At 43.6% G+C, this 18,724-nt stretch overlaps 1 protein-coding gene across 6 annotated transcripts in view; it reads right to left on the reverse strand.

The window, feature by feature from the left end:
- The window catches only part of GMPR (guanosine monophosphate reductase), a 43,673-nt gene that overhangs the window by 9,357 nt on the left and 15,592 nt on the right, over positions 1–18,724 (reverse strand). For 3 of the 6 annotated variants that reach the window (XM_027654159.1, XM_027654157.1, XM_027654158.1), the window contains exons 5-8: positions 17,824–17,905; positions 15,594–15,700; positions 10,258–10,300; positions 3,913–4,072 (exon numbers count right to left, since the gene is read on the reverse strand). In XM_027654159.1, coding sequence (XP_027509960.1) covers positions 3,913–4,072; positions 10,258–10,300; positions 15,594–15,700; positions 17,824–17,905 — 392 coding nt within the window. Of the gene's footprint in view, positions 1–2,895; positions 3,066–3,530; positions 3,608–3,912; positions 4,073–10,257; positions 10,301–15,593; positions 15,701–17,823; positions 17,906–18,724 lie in introns of those variants that run through there. The other 3 variants (XR_003529483.1, XR_003529484.1, XR_003529485.1) reach the window with 2 other exon arrangements.

Here is an 18,724-nt window from a genome sequence, read left to right on the forward strand (position 1 = left end):
CCAGTGGCTGGGAAAGGTGTGCTCAGATGCTCTCAGCAGAGACTGTCTTGTCAGCCACTGAATAGTGACTAGAAAGGGAGAACTATTTGCTTCAGACTTCTTCCACAGGGTCCAGTCTGTGGTGCGCCTCCTGGCCAGCTCAAGGCTGCTGCTGGCACGGAGGGATGTGCGTGGTAGGTGGGAATCCTGGCAGGGTGGATGGGATAAAGCACATGTGATGGTGCCCAGTCAGCCCAGCAAAATGTGTCAGAATAAAGGGGTCAGGCTGCCCTGCAACTTTATGAGTGGGGCATTAAATAAATGCAGGAACTGGGGGCAGGTCTTCCAAGCTATCATTCACAATACAGAATAAGATGGTAAGTAGCAGCCAGCTGCTGGTGCTGTTCTGTCTCTGTGGCCCAAGTTTCACCCTGCAGTTAATATAAAGTGCCCAAACCCAGCTTAGTAGCAGCTGTAAATTGCTGAGTGACCATCGTAAAACTGCATCATTCACAGAAAACCTGTGAAATCTCAAAAGGGTTCACAAAAGCAAATTGGCTCTAACTGAACAATACTGCAGTCCCTGCCTGCCTTCCTTCTCTTCTCCCATAAAAGAAATATAAAAATTGCCTTTCAGAAATCCCCAGCTCTGATCCATATTCCTCAGGAAAGGAGGCAAAAATGTAAAAATAAACCAAGAGGTAAATGACATAAAAGTAATGAAACTGGGTACACAGATTTCATACAAAATTATATAGGGTCAGCTGACATAGTCATTACAAAAACAATTACTCTCATGACTTTATTCCCTGTTACAGTCACCTCACCCTACCTGTCAATTTTAATGTAACAGTGTGCTGTGGGCTCAGGTTCTCCAGTCAGCATGTGTAATTTTGAGAAGATTAATTTAAGTGACAGGTAGTCTGATTCTGCAGGGGGCTGAGCACACTGAGCTCCCCACTGCTTGAATCAAATACTGTGAGTGCTCAGGCTCTTTAAAAGACAAAACAGCTTATCTGGGTCACTGATACAGATTTACAGCTGGGCTTTTTAAATGCATATAAAGAAGCATCACTGACTTGACCTGATTGGGTCAAGTCTGGGGTATCCAGCATTTAAAATGCTGACTTAAGAACCCTTCTGGTTTGGGTTTTCCACAAGCTAAACTAGTAAGTGACTAAACTTCCTGTAACTTTTACTGTAAGAGCAATTCAAAGGAAAGCATTGCACTGTTTCAAATCACCCCTTCAATGCCCAGCACATTTACAATGCTGGATAACTAACAGCTGCTATTTTTAAACCACGGTGACACTCATGCTGGGAACAAGCCAAGTAAGACCGAAACCAAGGCTAGTATGGGTAGCCAGCTCTGTGTCATGGCTGCAACACGAAGAAGATAAGAATTGTCACCTTCACAGTTAACAAGGGGTTACAGGGTTTACAGATTTAGTGTTTGGAGCTGTTGCTGCTAGCAGTAGACTCTGAGACTCTTTCTATATTACCTAGCGCTGGCACAAAAATGCAGTTAAAAAAAAAAAACAACCAACCAAAAAAAACCAGGGACTAAACATTTCAGATTGTGCTCCTTCTCCCTTGTTGCTAAGAAGGTTTGAAGGTTTCAAGACTTGACCCCCAGGGACTGTCAAATCAAGGATGCAAATCAAAATACAGCTGTGGATCAAGCAGAATTTGTATAGTACTGCCTATAATGAATTCAAAGGGTCTGTCTAGACTGAGCCAAATACAGTGCATTTCTCTACATCCCTTACTCCTATAAGACAGAATACTTGCACTTTATCTCATTTTTAAGGGGGACCAGTGTCAATAAGTTCTTCTGCTGGCAGTGAATTTTGTTGTGGGATCACATAACACACCCAACCAGGGGGAGCCCTTAGTCCTTCGGCCCCATGGTACAGCCAGCTTTCTCAAACCTTTCCTGCAACTTTCACCAGCTCTGTGGAGGTCAGGCCTTACATGACTGTGCAGCATGCTTGGGCTGCTCTGTGATCTCTCAGAGAGCTGCTGTTAACTACATGCCTGACCAGCATCAGGCCTTTCCTGCAGCAGGCCTTTCCCCACATTCCAGCTGACTGAAGCGCAGGGTAGCAAAGGACAGGAAATTATCATGCAGATAAAAGGCTGCCAGTATCACTGTGTAACTACAGCTGCCACTTTTAAATTATGAGACACTTACTAATGCTGTCCACTCAGACCATTTGTTCAGAAGCTGTGATGACAAGCTGATTTGCTGGGGGACAAAAAAAAAAAAATAAAGAGCCCCAAAACTCTACACTGCTTCTGGGAAGTGGCATATGAACCCAGAGAGAATCAAAGCTCAGAGGTATGCAAGCACATCTTTCTGGTGCATAATTTCAGCTTGTCTCAGATGCAGAGGGCCTCTTGTGCAGTTCTTCTGCAAATAAACAGCTGTGCTTGAAAGCAAAAGCACTGAACAGGTTGCTCAGAGACATGGTGGATGCCCTATCCCTGAAAACATTCAAAGCCAAGTTGGACAGGGTTCTGAGCAACCTGATCTAGTTGAACATGTCCCTGCTCGTTGCAGGGTGGTTGGACTAGATGACCTTTAAAGGTGCTTTCTAACCCAAATGATTCTATGACTGTGATTTAGGCCAAAGGAGACAGGTGTAAATGCTCTGAAGGAAGCTGTGTCTTACCACTTTGCAAAGTGCTAGGTGAACTAGCGTACAATTTTATTGTAAAAAACCACTACAGGAGCCAATATCAGGGCGGAGAACAGGAGGTGGGATCAAAGAGCTTTCTATCTAGCGTGGTATCTGGGATTGCTGTGGTCCTATCAGCTTGTCTCTCTGTCAAAGCATGAATTCTGTTTTGTTTTGTGGATCTCATTCTGCTTTGTATTCTGTGCTGTCACCTTCACAGTGCTGCAACTCTTACCCGTAGTAGCAGCTGGACACGTTGGGAAAAACCTGTATGCTGGAGTAGTTGCAGCAGACGAGGCCAACAAAACCCATCAATCCTGAGTGTCTGGCTGGAACAGCAGGTAAGGTCACTGTCTCTGAGACTCTTGCAAACAGCAGCTTACCAGATGGGACCACAGCCTGAATCTACGCCAGCAGAGAAGAATCAAAAGGGACCCCTCAATAAACCAGTGTATGCAGTAAGACAGGAAACATTCTCTAACGAAGTATGTAAGAACCATGTTGTCTGAGGGCAGTGACTAAAGCTGCCACTCATAAGAGAAAAGACACAGAGGTTTTCTGGTGTCATTTGGTTTTTCAAAGACTCAAAGCTCTCAGTGCTTTCCGGAGTCAAATAGCAATGGACAACAGATTCCTTTGCAAAGCCTGTCTTCCTTTCCTCTCCCCTGAGGATTTAAACTCAAAACCCAAGCTCCTGCATGTTGCATGACTTGAGGCTACTCTGGTGCTCTCTTACCCAAAAAGGGGTGGGAAAACTGTACAGCAGGCTTGTGCTGCCTAAGATCGACAATTCACCAGGCACCCACTTTCTGCTCTCCAAAGGGAGTATGTGGGATAGCTGGGAACTCATACACCAACAGGACACTCAACCTGGACAAGCAGAGGGGTAGAAACTACAGCCTGGTATGCCATGTTCCAGCATTTAGTTCATACACATGCCGAGAGACCTGTAAGTCAGAAGAGTGCCTAATGAGTTCCCCAAGCACACAGGCAGTGCTGAAGCGACAGAACACCACACTGGCTGCAAAGGAGTGAACATCGCTGCTCTCAGCTGCTCTCAGCTAGCCACCCCCAGCTCTTTCTCTCTGTGTCCCTCTTGATGGCATCCCTCCCTCAGATCTACTGTCATAAGTGTAGGCTTCTTGAATGGGAGCAGAGGTATGGGCCTGTTTCCAACAGTTGCCCAATGCACAAGTTCCAGAAGTTCGTGCATGGATGGCTCACTGCAATTGCTCCTGTGTGGAATTCATACCTGTATTCAGCAACCCCTCCTGCATGCTTCTTCATGGCTGTATCAGAGCTCATTCCATAGAATAGTTTCACCTTCTTGCCATTCCTTTCCATAATCTCTCCAGCACACTGGTCATGGCCTGCAAACATTCCTCCAAGCATGACAAAGTCAGCACCGGCTCCTGTGATCAGCAAAGCAACACGTAAGAAAGCAGGGAAGGAAGAGGGTGAAAGACATAGCAAGAACACAGCGATCTCCAAAAACAATAGCCAGCACTAAGTAGCTTGGTACAGAGTCCCCTCCTCTAACAGACACAGGGAACTTGGAAGAAAAGCTTTACTGAAAAACTGACACATGGTGAATTGAATTTTTCTGGTATTTTAAATGGAAAAAGTCCTTTTCTGTTGTGATGACAAAGATACAGATAATCCTACTCCACCCCACACTCTGTATTTTCAAATTCAGTTTTAAGTCTTTACTTCATTATAGTATCTGAGCACAGTTCCTTACTAAATACTACTGTGGCTGCAGTCGCAGAAGTCCTAAACACAGGGCTGGGATTTGTTGAGCTCAATGCTGTACAGAGAAGAGGATGGTTCCTACTTCAAGAACCTTTGAGGCCACAAGCTGTGAGTGGGAATGTACCCTGAATGTAATGTAGTCCTCCCAATAATGACATAAAACAAGCAGATTTTTTTTAACTGAAATTATGGATTTTTCAAGTCCACCAGCCATATGTGTTCAGTGTAGTTCTGGGCGATCCCTTGTCAAAGAGATCTGAATGGGTCTTCATTTGGTTCCTGTTTAAAAATTCCGGGCCAGGGACCACCACCTCTGCTTCTGTGGTTCTCAGCATGCACCACAAAGGAGGTCTAACCCATAGCTACAACTGCTAAATATGTTCCAGATACTGAATAACAACTCTGAATACTCAGTCATAACTGTTCAGTCTGTCTATCTCCTCCGGCTTTGTAAATCATTAAATTGGTTCCACTGGGAATAAGATCAGGAAGAAGGTTTTCAGAATCATTCTTGGTTTTCTACTGTGATTTCCAATATTTCCAGCTGGGCTGGAACTATTCCACCAGCAGTGCCTCCTGTGATACTCAGGGATATCTAGTCTTGCTTGGATAAGTTTGTCTTTTAGTCTTTTATGAGCCTGTGGTGACCCATCCCTGAAAGAAAGCATTTTCCTGTTTGTAACCTCTGCTTCTTCAGCATGTATGTGTCAGAACAGGTCTTCCCTCTGCTCAGCTTCTTCCCAGAACTGGCAAAAGAACAGAGCTATAAACCTCACTTCATAGAAAGCAGATGAGTCTGAACTAAACCCACCCTGTTAAGAACACGTCCGAACTCTGGGGAGATCCCAGGCTAGATAAGTCTGGCATTAGGATTTGCTCTGATCTCTGTTACTATCCAACCAATAGCACCAGACCTTGAAACCTGAAAAGTAGGTGAAATCACAAGAAAATCTGCTCAGCTTCTGCCAAACCTGAATTTAGGAATATTTTCATCTTAGAACACATGACAACTGTGAAGTGTGCCAGCTCCCCTCCCTTGACCCTTTTGCCAAAGAGCAGACCTGGGAGCAATGCCTGGGAGGGGAGCATCCAGCTGCTCTGCTGACCTCACCTCCCTTTGCCTGGCTGTTGCTTGAAAGGAACACTGTGTCCATGGCAAAGGGATATTAAAAATGAGGCTTGTACAAAACTGCTGAGCACATCACAAGCAATATTTATAGCTAGGCACCCATTCAGGTGTCCCATCATGCCAGCTACCTGGCAGATTTCTCCTGAGTTCTCTTATTTCAGATGGCTGAGTTTTAACCATCAGTTTCAACCTCAGTTTGACTCCTGTCTGATAGTACTATCAACCTGCCAAAACCAAAGGGAACACTCATCCTTTAAGACATTCTTAATTACTGGGGACAAATTCCTGTTTCTACCTGCCACAACCTTGCTTCATCTTTATAAAAAATAAGTACCCAGAGAAATCTAGTTTATGTCTTCTTCATGGGTGGAAGAAAACAACATCAGGAAGGAGGGACAGATTTGACGTCAGGGTTTCAAAGAGGGCGTTTAAAGAAGTCAAGAGCCTGCCAAAGGACATTCTGGACTCTGCCTTGTCAGTACTATCCCCAATCCCCAATTCTAGTGCCATCTCTGGATGTGGGTCTCACAGCCTCCAAATTATTAATGCAAAAGTCACATGAAATCTATACTTTAGAATTACGGAATTTTGGTTCCTGTGCACTTCAGTATGTATTTATTATTTTTCTTTTGACTGCATATTTTGGGAGGAAAGCAAATATGTTTGAATTACAGGACTGAAACTCATCCAACTTGAGTAACTTTTGCAAACTACAACATAATTCATCAAGCTCTTCCAGAAGAGAGGAGCTATGTTACAGCAGATGCAGCACGTCTAAACAAACAACACATGCTTGCTGCCCTGCCACTCCAGAAATGACAAGCCCATACTAAATATACTTTTCCAATGCTCTCCAGAACCTTCCATTATGCTTCAGTGTTGCAAAGATATCTAAAATTTTCAAGTCTGTTCCACTACTTTTCTACCAGCTAATATCCCACCAGGACACTGTAGTTTCTAGCATGGTCTTTCTTAGCTTATGCATGTTTTTTTGTATAATCACCCAAAGCACTGCTGATATTTGCAATATCCATATGCATTCTTTTGCTTTCAAGGACAGATTGACAATGTGTTATTATTTTAGGTTGTGGGGGACTGGGAATACCTGGCAACAACCTCCTAGACAATACAGGATGTGATGGAGTACATTGAACACAAGCACCCCACTAGCTCACCCAGAGTTCGCTGGACTCGTCCTGTTTCTACACAATGCCACTTTATTGCATGAGTTCCCCCTTGAGGCCTATGCTGTATCTGGGCTGATTTTGTTCATTCATGTTTCACCGTGCCTCCTATTTCAAGCCATTACGGAATACAAGTGCTGATGCCAGCCCAAACTTGCAGCACTGACACAGTTCTGCTGGATCCAGATAGAGTCCCTCAGATGTCTTTTTTATGCCTGATTATAAAAGTTACTGATAACCAGATTGGCTCTGTGTGAATTCAGCTGGAGTCAGCCTGGATTTGTAGGTTGGGCAGCCCTCCAGGCAGATGCAGTGCAAGTTTTCCTAGACCAGAGCTGGCCCTGGAATCAACATTCACCTGTGCTCCAACTGAGCCAGCAAGCCTTTGCAACAGCAGGTATACACACACAGCTACCGTAAACAGGAAAAAAAGCCAGTCAGTGGTGATCTGCATAATTTTCAACTAGCATGTCCCCAGTTGACTTTTCCACATGAGTTTTTCTTCCTTTTCCCTCCCTGCTCCTGCATCTCTTCTCACCACTTCTGTAAGGAACAGCAGTAATGTGTTAAAGATGCTGGCATACGATTCAAAAGGCACATTCTTTCCTGGCTCTGTCACAAAAATATATGTGACCTCAGGCAACTGAACTTAGTATTTCTGTGCCTTGACTTCTCATGATTAAAAAAGGAGACAGTAGTGCCTCCCTGGGGCATTCTGAGAAATGTATTCATGTTATCAGCCTTTCCAAGGGTACAGTTATATGAACCATCTGAGAGCCCAACATAAAGTTCTTTCATGCTTTTTCTCATTCCTGTATCAAAATAGCTCTTTTCTTTCCTATTAACCTATATCTTTTCCATTATCATCTCTAATACCCTGAAGGCAGGGACATCTTCAGTTTACCTAATCCATACCATGTTCCCATTCAGAAGTCCAGAATTCCAGCAGTCTCCCTAAAAGCATGTGTTACTCCCAGCAACTGTCCCTCACCTTCAGTGCTTCCCTGTGCCTTGCCTTTTTTAAATAGGCCTCTACCTTGTTTTCCCTCTTTCAAAACGTCCAATTTGCCTCTGATTCCTGACACCAGTCAATGGTATCACCTTCCACTTGTAAAGCTTCTCAACATCCACTTCATGGTTCTTCACAATTATCCACTTGCACTCAATCCACTCTATTCCTCCTGTTTCCATGAACTTGCCTCCTCCAGTCACATTTTTAGCCATTTGTCAATGCTAGTCTTCACATTTGGGACCCCTTCACACTTCCCATGATTCAAATGGTTGCTTTGTTGCTGCTTTATAGTGAATCGCCCCATTTCATGAAGATTTTACAACGATCCACCAGAAAGAGATAGCATAATCACTTTAACCAAAAGTCCTCTTCGGGTCTCTTGCCCCTGCTTTGTCCAGGCCCTTGTCCCTAGGTGAAACAGTGCCTCTCTGTGTTTTATCACCCTGTCTTTGTTATCCAATACATTTATGCAACTCCTCCCCCTGGGAGGCTCTTGGCAAGCGCAGGCATCTCTGCTAGACAATTCACTATCAAGGCTTTGGCTTGTAAATGCTGGGCATGGCAGCTACCTTCTACGAGACTCACACAGCCAATCGCCTCAACAGCATTCAATAAACACTGACAGTAATAATGTTTTCTCAAAGCTTATTTTGCCGCACACCTTTGACAAATGCACATCCGGCTCCAGCTAGTCACATGTCCACAGTATGTCTACTTCAGCTGTATATAACCAGATACAGTCAGTTTATTGCCTCAGGGTCATCTCAATCAGTTCCAACCCTGCACCTGTGATAAACAGTTAGATTGACCTCTCTGGTCTACTATCAAGAGCACAACTACTGCCTGTATAATCTTAGCTTTCTGATGCTCCTCTGTCCAAGGGACAATCCATGGTAGCCTTCAAACATGCACCACTGTGAATCCCAGCACCTCCTGAAAACCGGTAAAGCCAGAATCTGCCCTTTCACAGGTTTCAAGCAGGTTTAGGTTCAGTTAGCCCAAAGAGATTACATGGATCCTTCAGACTTGTTATAAACACCACAAAGAAAAACATTTGAAACAATTCCAAGTTGCTTCCTGTTGTTCTAACTTCTGGAAATGCTCTTATTGAAGAAAGACCTTTTCCATAGGCCAGGTTTCTCTGCAGGCAGCTAGGAATGGAGCAAGGTCACAGTCTCAGTTTACAAGCTCCCGGCACCAACACACCAGGAAGAACCTGGCAAGCTGTGGAGCCAGAGAAAGCCAGGCAGAACAAGGACCTCACTGTAGCATGTCAGAGTGGGCTGGACTGAGGAGAGGTTGGGGTGGATGCTGCTGTTCAGCTATGCTGGAATCACCCAACTGGAAGTATCTGTTCCCCACATCACATCGCCACTGGGTAACACAAGGGTGATGTCAAATCCTCTGACCAAGCACATTCCTTGCTGGTAGCTATCACTCCACAGCTGTGCTTAAAATTCTTCAATTAAGTCTCGCCTATCATCTGACCTGTCTCAAAACAGGAGCTCTCTGCAAACTTAGAAGACAGATTTTGGTTTCAACTTTTCCAGGAGGTCCAGAGTTTTTCTTGGCAGGTCTGTAATCTCAGTTTAGGCCTGCCTCTACTTTCTATACTTGCAAAGCTTCCTGCAAAGCAGACATGCTGTATCAGAAAGTGCTATCTCTTGTTATTATACCACCCTGAAATCCCAATGAGGGACTCTGCTGTCCCACTGTATTCCAGGTATTACCCCACTGTGATGTCTCCAAAGGGTCTGGCATTTTGGGGCAGTGCCTTTAAATGTTCTGTTGACTATGTGTTCAGCGCCTGGTTCCCATATGTTGCTGTAACAAGGTTATGGCTAAGTGACAATCATGAGTTTGACCCCCCCAAACAATGTAACTTTCATGCCCAGCAAACAACACTCCCATATTAAATTCTCTATTCTATCACCAAGATTCACCAGTGCAATTCACTGAAACTACTGGCATGAAAGCAAAATCTGTTAATTATTAACCTAGATGCTTTAGACATCTGCCTAGCTCTAGGGGATACAGTATAAATAAAATCTCATGTCTTCAAGTGGACAGCTGATCCCAAGAACATCTCCAGGGATCTGGCCTGCCTTTTTGTTTTGTTCTTCTGTCCAACATGCATTCCACCAGCTCTTCCTTTACTCAAGGCTCAAGTCAGCCAGATCTGGCAATGTTACAGGCATCTTTGAACCCTACTCAGAAGCAGCCCTTATCAGTTTTCTTCGTATTACTGTCCCAGTGGCTGTATCTTGTACAGACCTGGCAGATAATTTCTAAACAGTGCTTCGCCCACTCTTACATTTTGCACTGCAGAAGTTGGACTGTCTGGTCCAAAGACCAAATTCAAATCTGATACATTAATTTCACCCAAGTCACCTGCAGGGACAAATGTAACCTACTGCTAATGGAATACACATCCAGGGCCAAACTGACTCCTGCATCCCTGCTGACAGAGGTGCTGGAGATACACGGGGTGAAATGGGTGTTACAACACACAGTCCTTACCAAACGCTTTGGCGACATCTCCTGGGCAGCTGCATCCTCCATCCTGCACAAAGAAAAGAGACAGTGAGTGGCAGCGAGCGAGCTCAGGGACCCAGCGAGCACTAGAGCTCTGTGACCTGTGCCACAATGGCCCCTGCTCCAGAACAGCGTGTTAAGAGCTGACGTGCACTTGGTATATATCATGGGTAAGTTTTTAGGGAATCCATATGATACTTTCCACTGCTTTCCTCCTTTAGGCTCACTTACTCTACCGTATAGTCCTCTGATTATACCACTGGTAACAGCAGCAATAAATTCCTGACTGCAACTTCCTAAATCCCAGAAACCAGAAAACAAAACCTCCTCTGATCTGAATCATCTCCTGCCATTTTCATGAAAGGCTGGGGGATACAGATGTGCCACAACTTTCTACCTTAAACCACCAAAGACATTTAAAATAACTTTCTCAGCAGTTTACAACACACTAAAAGGTCACAGCGGGAGGGGTGAGGGAACTTACCATCAACTGTGTTGGATTTTTATCTGATAGTATCTAAGAAAACTGGTTAATCTAATCTTTGGTAAGTGAAAATGAATCTCTCATCCTACTCCTCACTGTTTGCTATGGGTTTGGTAAGGAAACAGAAGCACTTTAGATCTTTAGCATTTTATACCTACGCATTTCAGTTTCAGCGCAGAGCAAAGAAATGGCTGATGAAGGGGTTTCGGTTGAGGGGAGGGAAGCTATGTATGTGTGACAGAGCTGTAAAAAAGGAATGGCACACAGCAGAGCTCATCATGTGTTGTGGTTCTTTAGGTTTTGTAAAGGCCTGAGCACTAGATGAAAGATCCTTCTACTCCACACAGTCATTGCACCAGGAGGGCTCCCCACTCCTTTGATGATCAGGATCCATTACAGACTGCCGACAGCTTTCCTGATTTTGAAGCTACACCCCAGACTGTATAGTTACTTTGTTTTATTTCACCTCCTTGTTGGCAGAAATGCATGCCTATGTAAGACCTGCAGCTGAGCACAGCCAGACATCCCCACCATCAGCCATATTAGGGCTGTCTTTCGTGGGTAGCTGGCAGCGGGGCTGCAGGTTAGACACTCTGCCCAGAAAAGGATTCAGACACAAACTGAGCAGGTGGATCCAAAAGTGAGTGGCTTTTCAAAGGGCATCCCACTGCAAACAGCACCTGGTAAAACTCTAAAGGCTTTTATTCCATTTGCTGATAACCTCTAGCACATTATGCCTTTTGTTGAGCTTAGACACCCTCGCTGTCAGCTCCAGAAAGAAATGCTGGGCTGACAGCTGAATCTCTCTCTCCTGTTAAGGGCTCTGCTTGTGCAATTCTTTCCCTCTGACAAGTCTGTCAGAGCCTGGAGGAGGGTGTGAGTGCATGTGCATGTGTCAGGGGAAGAAAAGCCGAGGTAGAAAGAAGGGTCTAATAATCTTCAAAGAGTAGTGTCAGGAATCTGCCTGACTTACTGTCTGAGAGATGCTGGCTATGAATGCTCTCTGGTAGATGGGTTTCAGTCTGTTGTTGTCGGGTGGCTCAGTGTCTGACTTTTATAATTAACCCAGAAGTGGCAGTGGTGGAGGTTTTACGCTTTACGCTAAGGGATGGAGGCCTTAACGTGTAATCATTAATCACCGGCTTCAAAAAATATCACTTTGAATGTCGCCAAATTACAAAATGCTGAGCAGCTTAAGAGACTTGGCCAAAAGCTCATGAATTACCATTTAAGATAAAAGGAACTGACAATGATGATTCATACCACTTCTTTATCTGTAGATGTCTCCACTTATTGCACATAACCAGGTAAATTTAGTGATTCACAGAAAGGGAAACAAAAAGGGAACATACTAAGCAGTTATGTCAGAAGATGCTGTTTAATATAGCTACATGCATTAAAACACTTCATTCTGAGTGAGAAATCAGGCACTCTGTTTAGAAAGTAAGACTGTTCTGCTGCTGCATTGCCTAGGAAGCTTCCCCCTGCAATTCAGCCTGTCCCAACAGGGGCCTGGGTCTGGATTCAAAATGACTTGCAGACTGCTGGGCTTCAGTTATGGAGCTTATTGCAGGCTCAGCCTCTACCTCAGAACCCTGGGGAAATTTGTCTGTACCAATCCACTTCTGAATTCAGGAGAACTGGTAAAATTCTGAAGAAAGCCTACTGGAAAGGGTGGTCATGGAGCCAGTAGAGGGCATGATTCTGAGGCAACTGGGTGCTAGGAAGAAGGAAAGGTGAAAGCACCTTTCCAGTCAACAGAACTATTTTAATATGACTAAAATAACGTTATAGTCCCCAGGCTTGTTCTCCAGACAGGCAAGCCATTTTACAGCAAGAACATTTGGGCTGAGCGAACAAAAAATACTGGGCATATTTCTGTGTGGAAAGTGTTCTGTGTGGAAGAAGAGATGGTATGGCCGGGTGAGTCATTCTTTTCACTGAGTGCTGGTGACCCATCGCCCTGGCAGCGTGAAGGGGAAACAGGGATCTCTATCAAATGATAGCCAAATGAGAGAGGACACATGTAAGGCTGCTTTCCACTGCCCAAATTACTGGCTTACTGGAACATGTGACTACCTCTCTGTCCAGCAGAGTTCTCTGACCTACAAGAAACAGAAACTTTATCTCAAGCAGGGTGTTGCTGAAGGAGCTTTCCGGCTACGTGGCCCCTCCACTGTAACTCACTGCTGCACTTTCTCAAGGCCGATAGACTAGTGAGAATGAAAATTGAGACTACTGGCACCCAGACAAACAGCATGGGACAGAAACAGTGCCCGTATCTTAGACAGGGTTTCCTCTCTGCTTTCAGCGAGTCATGAAAGATTCATTTCTGAGGTGAGCTTTGAGTCTTACAGATAATTTAGCATGAGGAAAGTAACTGGTGCAATTTTACCTCCCCCTTTTCTGTGTAAGTGACTAGAGAGACACCAGGCGTTCACTTGGACTATCACGTTTGCCTGAAAATTGTCACCTTTTTTGTCAACGTATCAGTTCCAAAAATCACACATGATCACTTCAGTAATATGACTGTTTAAAATCCCAGTTTGTGCTCCCATCCCAGCAGAGCTACTGAAGAATGGGGTTCAATCATGTCATTTTCCTTGCAGTGCCTGTACTGTGCTCAGCACCATGACTTTCTCATTCCAAGAGTGAGACTTCTTTTCCTTCATATAGAAGTTGAGCCAATACAACAAGAAAGAGGAGCAATTTGGCAAAGGTACTGGACAAGAAAGTGCCCCAAGGGACCACATCACACCATTAGCTGTAATCTATATGAAGCTAGCTTCACATCCTTCCTGCTACTTCTGTATCAATGTAAAAAAACCTGTTGGACACATTTTCTCTTGACAAACTGACATAGATAGCTGCCTGCAGTGATCTCTTTTGGCTCAGGTAGGGTATGCCCATTCCTGAATCCCCAGAAAGACAAAAGTGAGACATTTTGAGGGATGCCATGTATACTTGTTGCAACTAGACCCAATTCTATACTTAGGATTTCTGCCATATGGTGTTTTTCCCTCCTGAGGATACCTCTCTTCCATGATATTCTTGCCAGAGTTCTGGCAACAAACATGCCGTCCAGCCTTTTCCTTCCACAGTAAACACACCAATACCTATCTGAACGCTCCAGAATTCAGGCATGTCCCTACCCTTGCTTTGCTCTCCCTAGCGTGGGTGACAGAGTTAAGCTGCAGTGGTGTTAGAGACCTCAGCTGCAGCTGAAGGTACTTCTCTTGGCCCAGATGTTGCAGGAGACGGGTATTAAATTTCCCTCCTACATTGCCCCACAATGTCTAGGGGGTTGATAGGTGTGAGCTCACGGAAGCCAGCATGACCTAAGCAGGTCAGGAACTGATCCATTCCCAAAGCTGGAAAGGAGAAGTAGTACAGAACCATCTATTTTTTTCAACAGTCTAAATACACACTCCGTTTTTTTGCAAAATCAGGATAGCATTCTTCTGAGGGCTGCTAGCAGAAAATGATTATTACAAAACTAGGATGGGTCTCTGAGCACCACTGCTAGGATGACACCTGTACTTATCCAGCCTTCATAGAAACGAGTCAGTCTTTCATGCTCTGTTGCACACATGTTCTGCTCTCTGCTTTAGACATAAACATTTGTAATACTGCCCAAGTCATAAAAATCACAGACTGCTTTTCTTTTTTTTCTACAAAATTCATAAAGAGGATCATGGAGAGGAGGGAATGTACATGTGTTAACAATAAAGAGCAAGAGAGATCTAACTGTAACGTGTTCCTCCTCCATTATACCCACAGCTCCAAAAGACACAGGCAAATCCCCAGTCAGTGTGTTCTCTTTTCCCCTCCTTCCTCAACACCACCACACCTCTTTCCTCACATGGATACTAGTCCCAACTGGGTCAAACAAACCAGGGTCTTTCAGTGAATTCACCTGGCAGCAGATCTAAAATTCAGTGTGGTCTGTTCTAGGGCCGCAGAGGGAGGCTGCTGACTGTGAGGGCAGCTGTGAGCACAGCACACAGGTTAGCCTCTGTGCCTTCCTGATGACCAGCTACCTTACAGCCAGCCTGCAGAGACCATGCGAGCCTCACACGGCCAGGGACATGCTGACTGGCAGGGGCTGCCTAAGCACACACGGACTCTTGAACTCTGCAGACTGCAGTCCAGCTCAGTCTAAAGCCATGCTTACAGATTTACTTTTTCTGTGTGAGGTGAATCTGGTCTTGCTGGTAGAGTGGGAACTGCCATTAGCAGGCAGTACAGACAGTGCTCTATTTTCTCCACAGGCTTGTTATTTCCCCAGAGCTTATGTGAGAACGTAAGAGGCTCACGTGCCAGCTGTGCTCAAAAGAGCCACGTCAAACACTCCTGTACCTGTACAGAGAGCTCTGTGAGGATGCCATCTGAATCAATCCAACTAGGCCACAGATGGGCTCATATCATTTTACCTTGTAATTCCCTCTATTGCCTGCCTGCCCCTCAGTCCCACTCTCTGGGGAAAGCCATGTTTACATTCCACTCCTTTTTCAGAAATCTTTCATAGGAATTACTCTTTGCTTCAATGTGAAAACACTATCGAGCATCCTATTTTGTTCCAATAACAGTTTACTCTGTTCAGAGAGCAAGAAGCAGATTTCCAAAGGCACAAACAGGAGTGAGGTGACCACGTCTTTTTAACATTAAAGGGAGTCAGTTTCTTTACATCTAGATCACCACTGACTATCCTAGGAGCTACTGCAGGGATCAACTGGACAGCATAGCCTTTTAACATGCAAGGTACTAGACTGTCTGATTCTCCTATTCCACAACGATTTGCACTGTGGGAATCTGAGAGTAGATGATAGTTACTTACAGAGATGATATGTCCTTTCAAGCCATGTGCTGAGTCTGCACACTCAATAACAGCACTTAGCTGTGGATAGCCCACCCCTGTCTTAATCCGAGTGGTACATACAGAACCTAGACAAGAGAATGAGAGGAATAAACACAGCCCATTAGGATGACACAAGAGATACAGAAAAAATGTGTTTCTACCGGTATTGTTTTTCTCTCAAGAAGTCACTGTTGCCAATGCTGGTTTCTCACAGATAAAAGGAACACACAGAGGAACTTGAATTTTGAAATGCTATCAATACCACTTCACGGGAGCTGTGATTGAGGAGACCAATATCCCCCTTTCTTCTCCAGGGCAAGTCCCAGTTTAGGTCTCATCGGTAATGCTTCTTAGTGAGGGAATTACTGCATCACAAGAAAGTAAATCTGACAGAGGAGCCTGTAGGGAATGGGGCAAAAGGACCAGAGTCACAACCCATGAGACTCGGCAGCAACATTTAATACTCGTGTATTTCTTCCAATAAATATTTCTCTCTCTTTTCTACATGTTTGTAAAAATAATTCTCAAGGAAAATCTGTACTTCTCTTTTTTTTTGTTTTTAATGATGATTTTCCTCAAGGGAGAGAAACTCCTCTTTTGGCTAATACTTAAAGCAGAAATATTTGGTTGTATTTGGGAATATAAAAAACCCTCAGCATATAGCATTTATAAAGTGAGATAAGTAGTCATCAGAAAGCAGTAACATGGCTATAGATCTTTTGGAATACCTTCTCTATTTTTCTCCTCAAATTAAGAGTCAAAATGAGGACTGCTTTTTGCCAGCCTAGGTCCTATAATTTAGAGTAACAAGAATTTAAAATCAGATTCTAAACCAAATGCAGTAAATCTGGATCCCTTCACCCAGCTGATATCCACGTATACTCAAGCTACCAGTAAAGTAAAAGTTCCCAAACATTCTGCAAAGAACTGACAAAGTGAAAACAGTGAGAAGAATTCCTGCAAAGTAGGAAGAAAATTAGTTTCACTATAGTCTCCACAGGGCATGTACTTTATAGTGTATGTAATGCGTTATGATAAATCACTGCCATTTTCAACAGGATGGACCATTATCTGGAAAAGAGCCTCAAGACCTGAGGGAGGAACATTTGTTACTTGTGGGTTTGGGTAGTCAACTTGTAGAGACCTGTTCAGGAAGATCTTCAGGGAGAATTATATGGCATTTACTCATATTGCTGTGTTTGAGGCTACAAACTATAATTATGCTTCTTTTAAATCTAAATTTGCCTGTGACAATTACACCATGACATCTCCATTGTTTATTCATCATGTGTTTTGCAGTACTTATTGTTTGCTGTCTTCCCAGGCAAAACTGCAACCTTTATTACATGATTTTATCTGCTCAAGTTATCCATTCATGGACCAGAACTATTTGGCATTGCAGAGTAAACAATCTGTCTGCACTGCACTGGCTATACTGTCAGTGGCATTTGTGTTAGCCACTTTAAAATCTAGCCCACATATGGTGACTCCAGCTGCAGTCTATGAAGAAACACATGAAGAAAGGCACGGGAAGGGGAAAAAAAACAAAGGAAAGAATATAGCAGTGTATGCCAGAATACAATATTAGGGAAGAGAAGATAGGAAAAACACTATAAGAAGTTTAGGGTCCCTCATTTATCCACGAGAATGTTAGAGTGATAGATAGCACATAAGTGCATTAATGTAAATTTTAGCTCCCAGGCAATAATAACAGGTAGAGGCAATGTTATCCATACTTTACAATTAATGCCATTTCATCTTTGAAGACACTGACAAGATGGGCAACCTCAGCTTCACAGAATACAAATCATAAAACTATTTAGAAACCCATCTTTCCTTGATAGAAGTGGATACCTAAACACAGTATCCTTTGAGCTTTGGCTGGGATGACAGCCTCTTTTCAACAGGCTAGAAAAGTGTTCCTAAACACAACATGTATTATCAGTGATAACGTCAGGAGCTCAGACAGCTCAGTGCTTCCAATAATAAGCATCTTCACTGACTGAAGGTGCAATATGTAACACTTTGCAGTACAAAACACTAGCACCCTATCCATGTATTTCTTAAATATATTCTGTGCAAGAGCACTGGTGTTTTATTGACCTGAGTGGATCTAGGCATTCTAACAAGCAAGAAAACAGTATTATACATTGGTTCCATCCAGAAAACTCCTCCAACTGTTACCAAAAATCACCCTTATTTGACTTACCTGGTCCAATACCCACTTTAATAATATCTGCTCCGGAAAGAATAAGTTCTTCTACCATCTCTCCTGTCACTACATTGCCTGCCTAGACAGAAGGAACAAGATCACATGTACAGGAGATTTCAGGACTTCTGCAGTGAAGATTAATGACAATAACGTAAAGTTTTATTCAGAGCTTTCACAAGTTTAACTGTACAGAGTAAGGAAGAATATAGTTCACCATACTGCTCATTGCACACACCACAGAGATTAAACCAATCATACAGGTAAATTCTCAAGTCAAACAAATTCAATGATTGCTCCAGTAAACCCTGATCCTTAGGATCCCATTAGGACATCCACTTTGTCGTCCCTCCCTCTAGTCCTCACACAGAGGCTCTCAGCCACATCATCCCTAACCATACAGGCTATACTTCTCCCTTATATACAGTGCAACCAGTCCACCTCTCTTGCCCTGTTTATCTCTCCTGAACAGCCTGTAGCCCTCTATGCCATTTGCCTACCTCACTTTGTGGGAAAATGTTCAGATCTTGTTTAAAATCCTGGAAAATCTCTTTTTCCTTTAGGATTGAGTATTTTGTGTACTGAAAGAGTAAGTAAGATACTATTCCTGTAATTTTGTACATTAGTGCCAAAATTGGTATGCATATGTAGACTATGTAAATAACACCATTTATACCACATATATTCATTTGGTTATGGTGATGCCAGAAGTGATAAAAAGGGTTTGGCTCTCTGTGCATGAACTTTGCAGAGATACAGAAAGCATCCTGTCTAGGCTGACATCTTCTTCTTTGAAAGAAGTTCTGAATTGGTTTGTGTTCTTTACCATATTTTTCCTTGCACTTCAATAGCTCTTTTCCTCCTTTGGCCTGCATCCTTGATACATTTGTTGAAAGAGATG

This window comes from Corapipo altera, unplaced genomic scaffold (assembly GCF_003945725.1).
Source record: "Corapipo altera isolate COAL_440 unplaced genomic scaffold, ASM394572v1 60, whole genome shotgun sequence".
Taxonomy (NCBI): Eukaryota; Metazoa; Chordata; class Aves; order Passeriformes; family Pipridae; genus Corapipo; species Corapipo altera.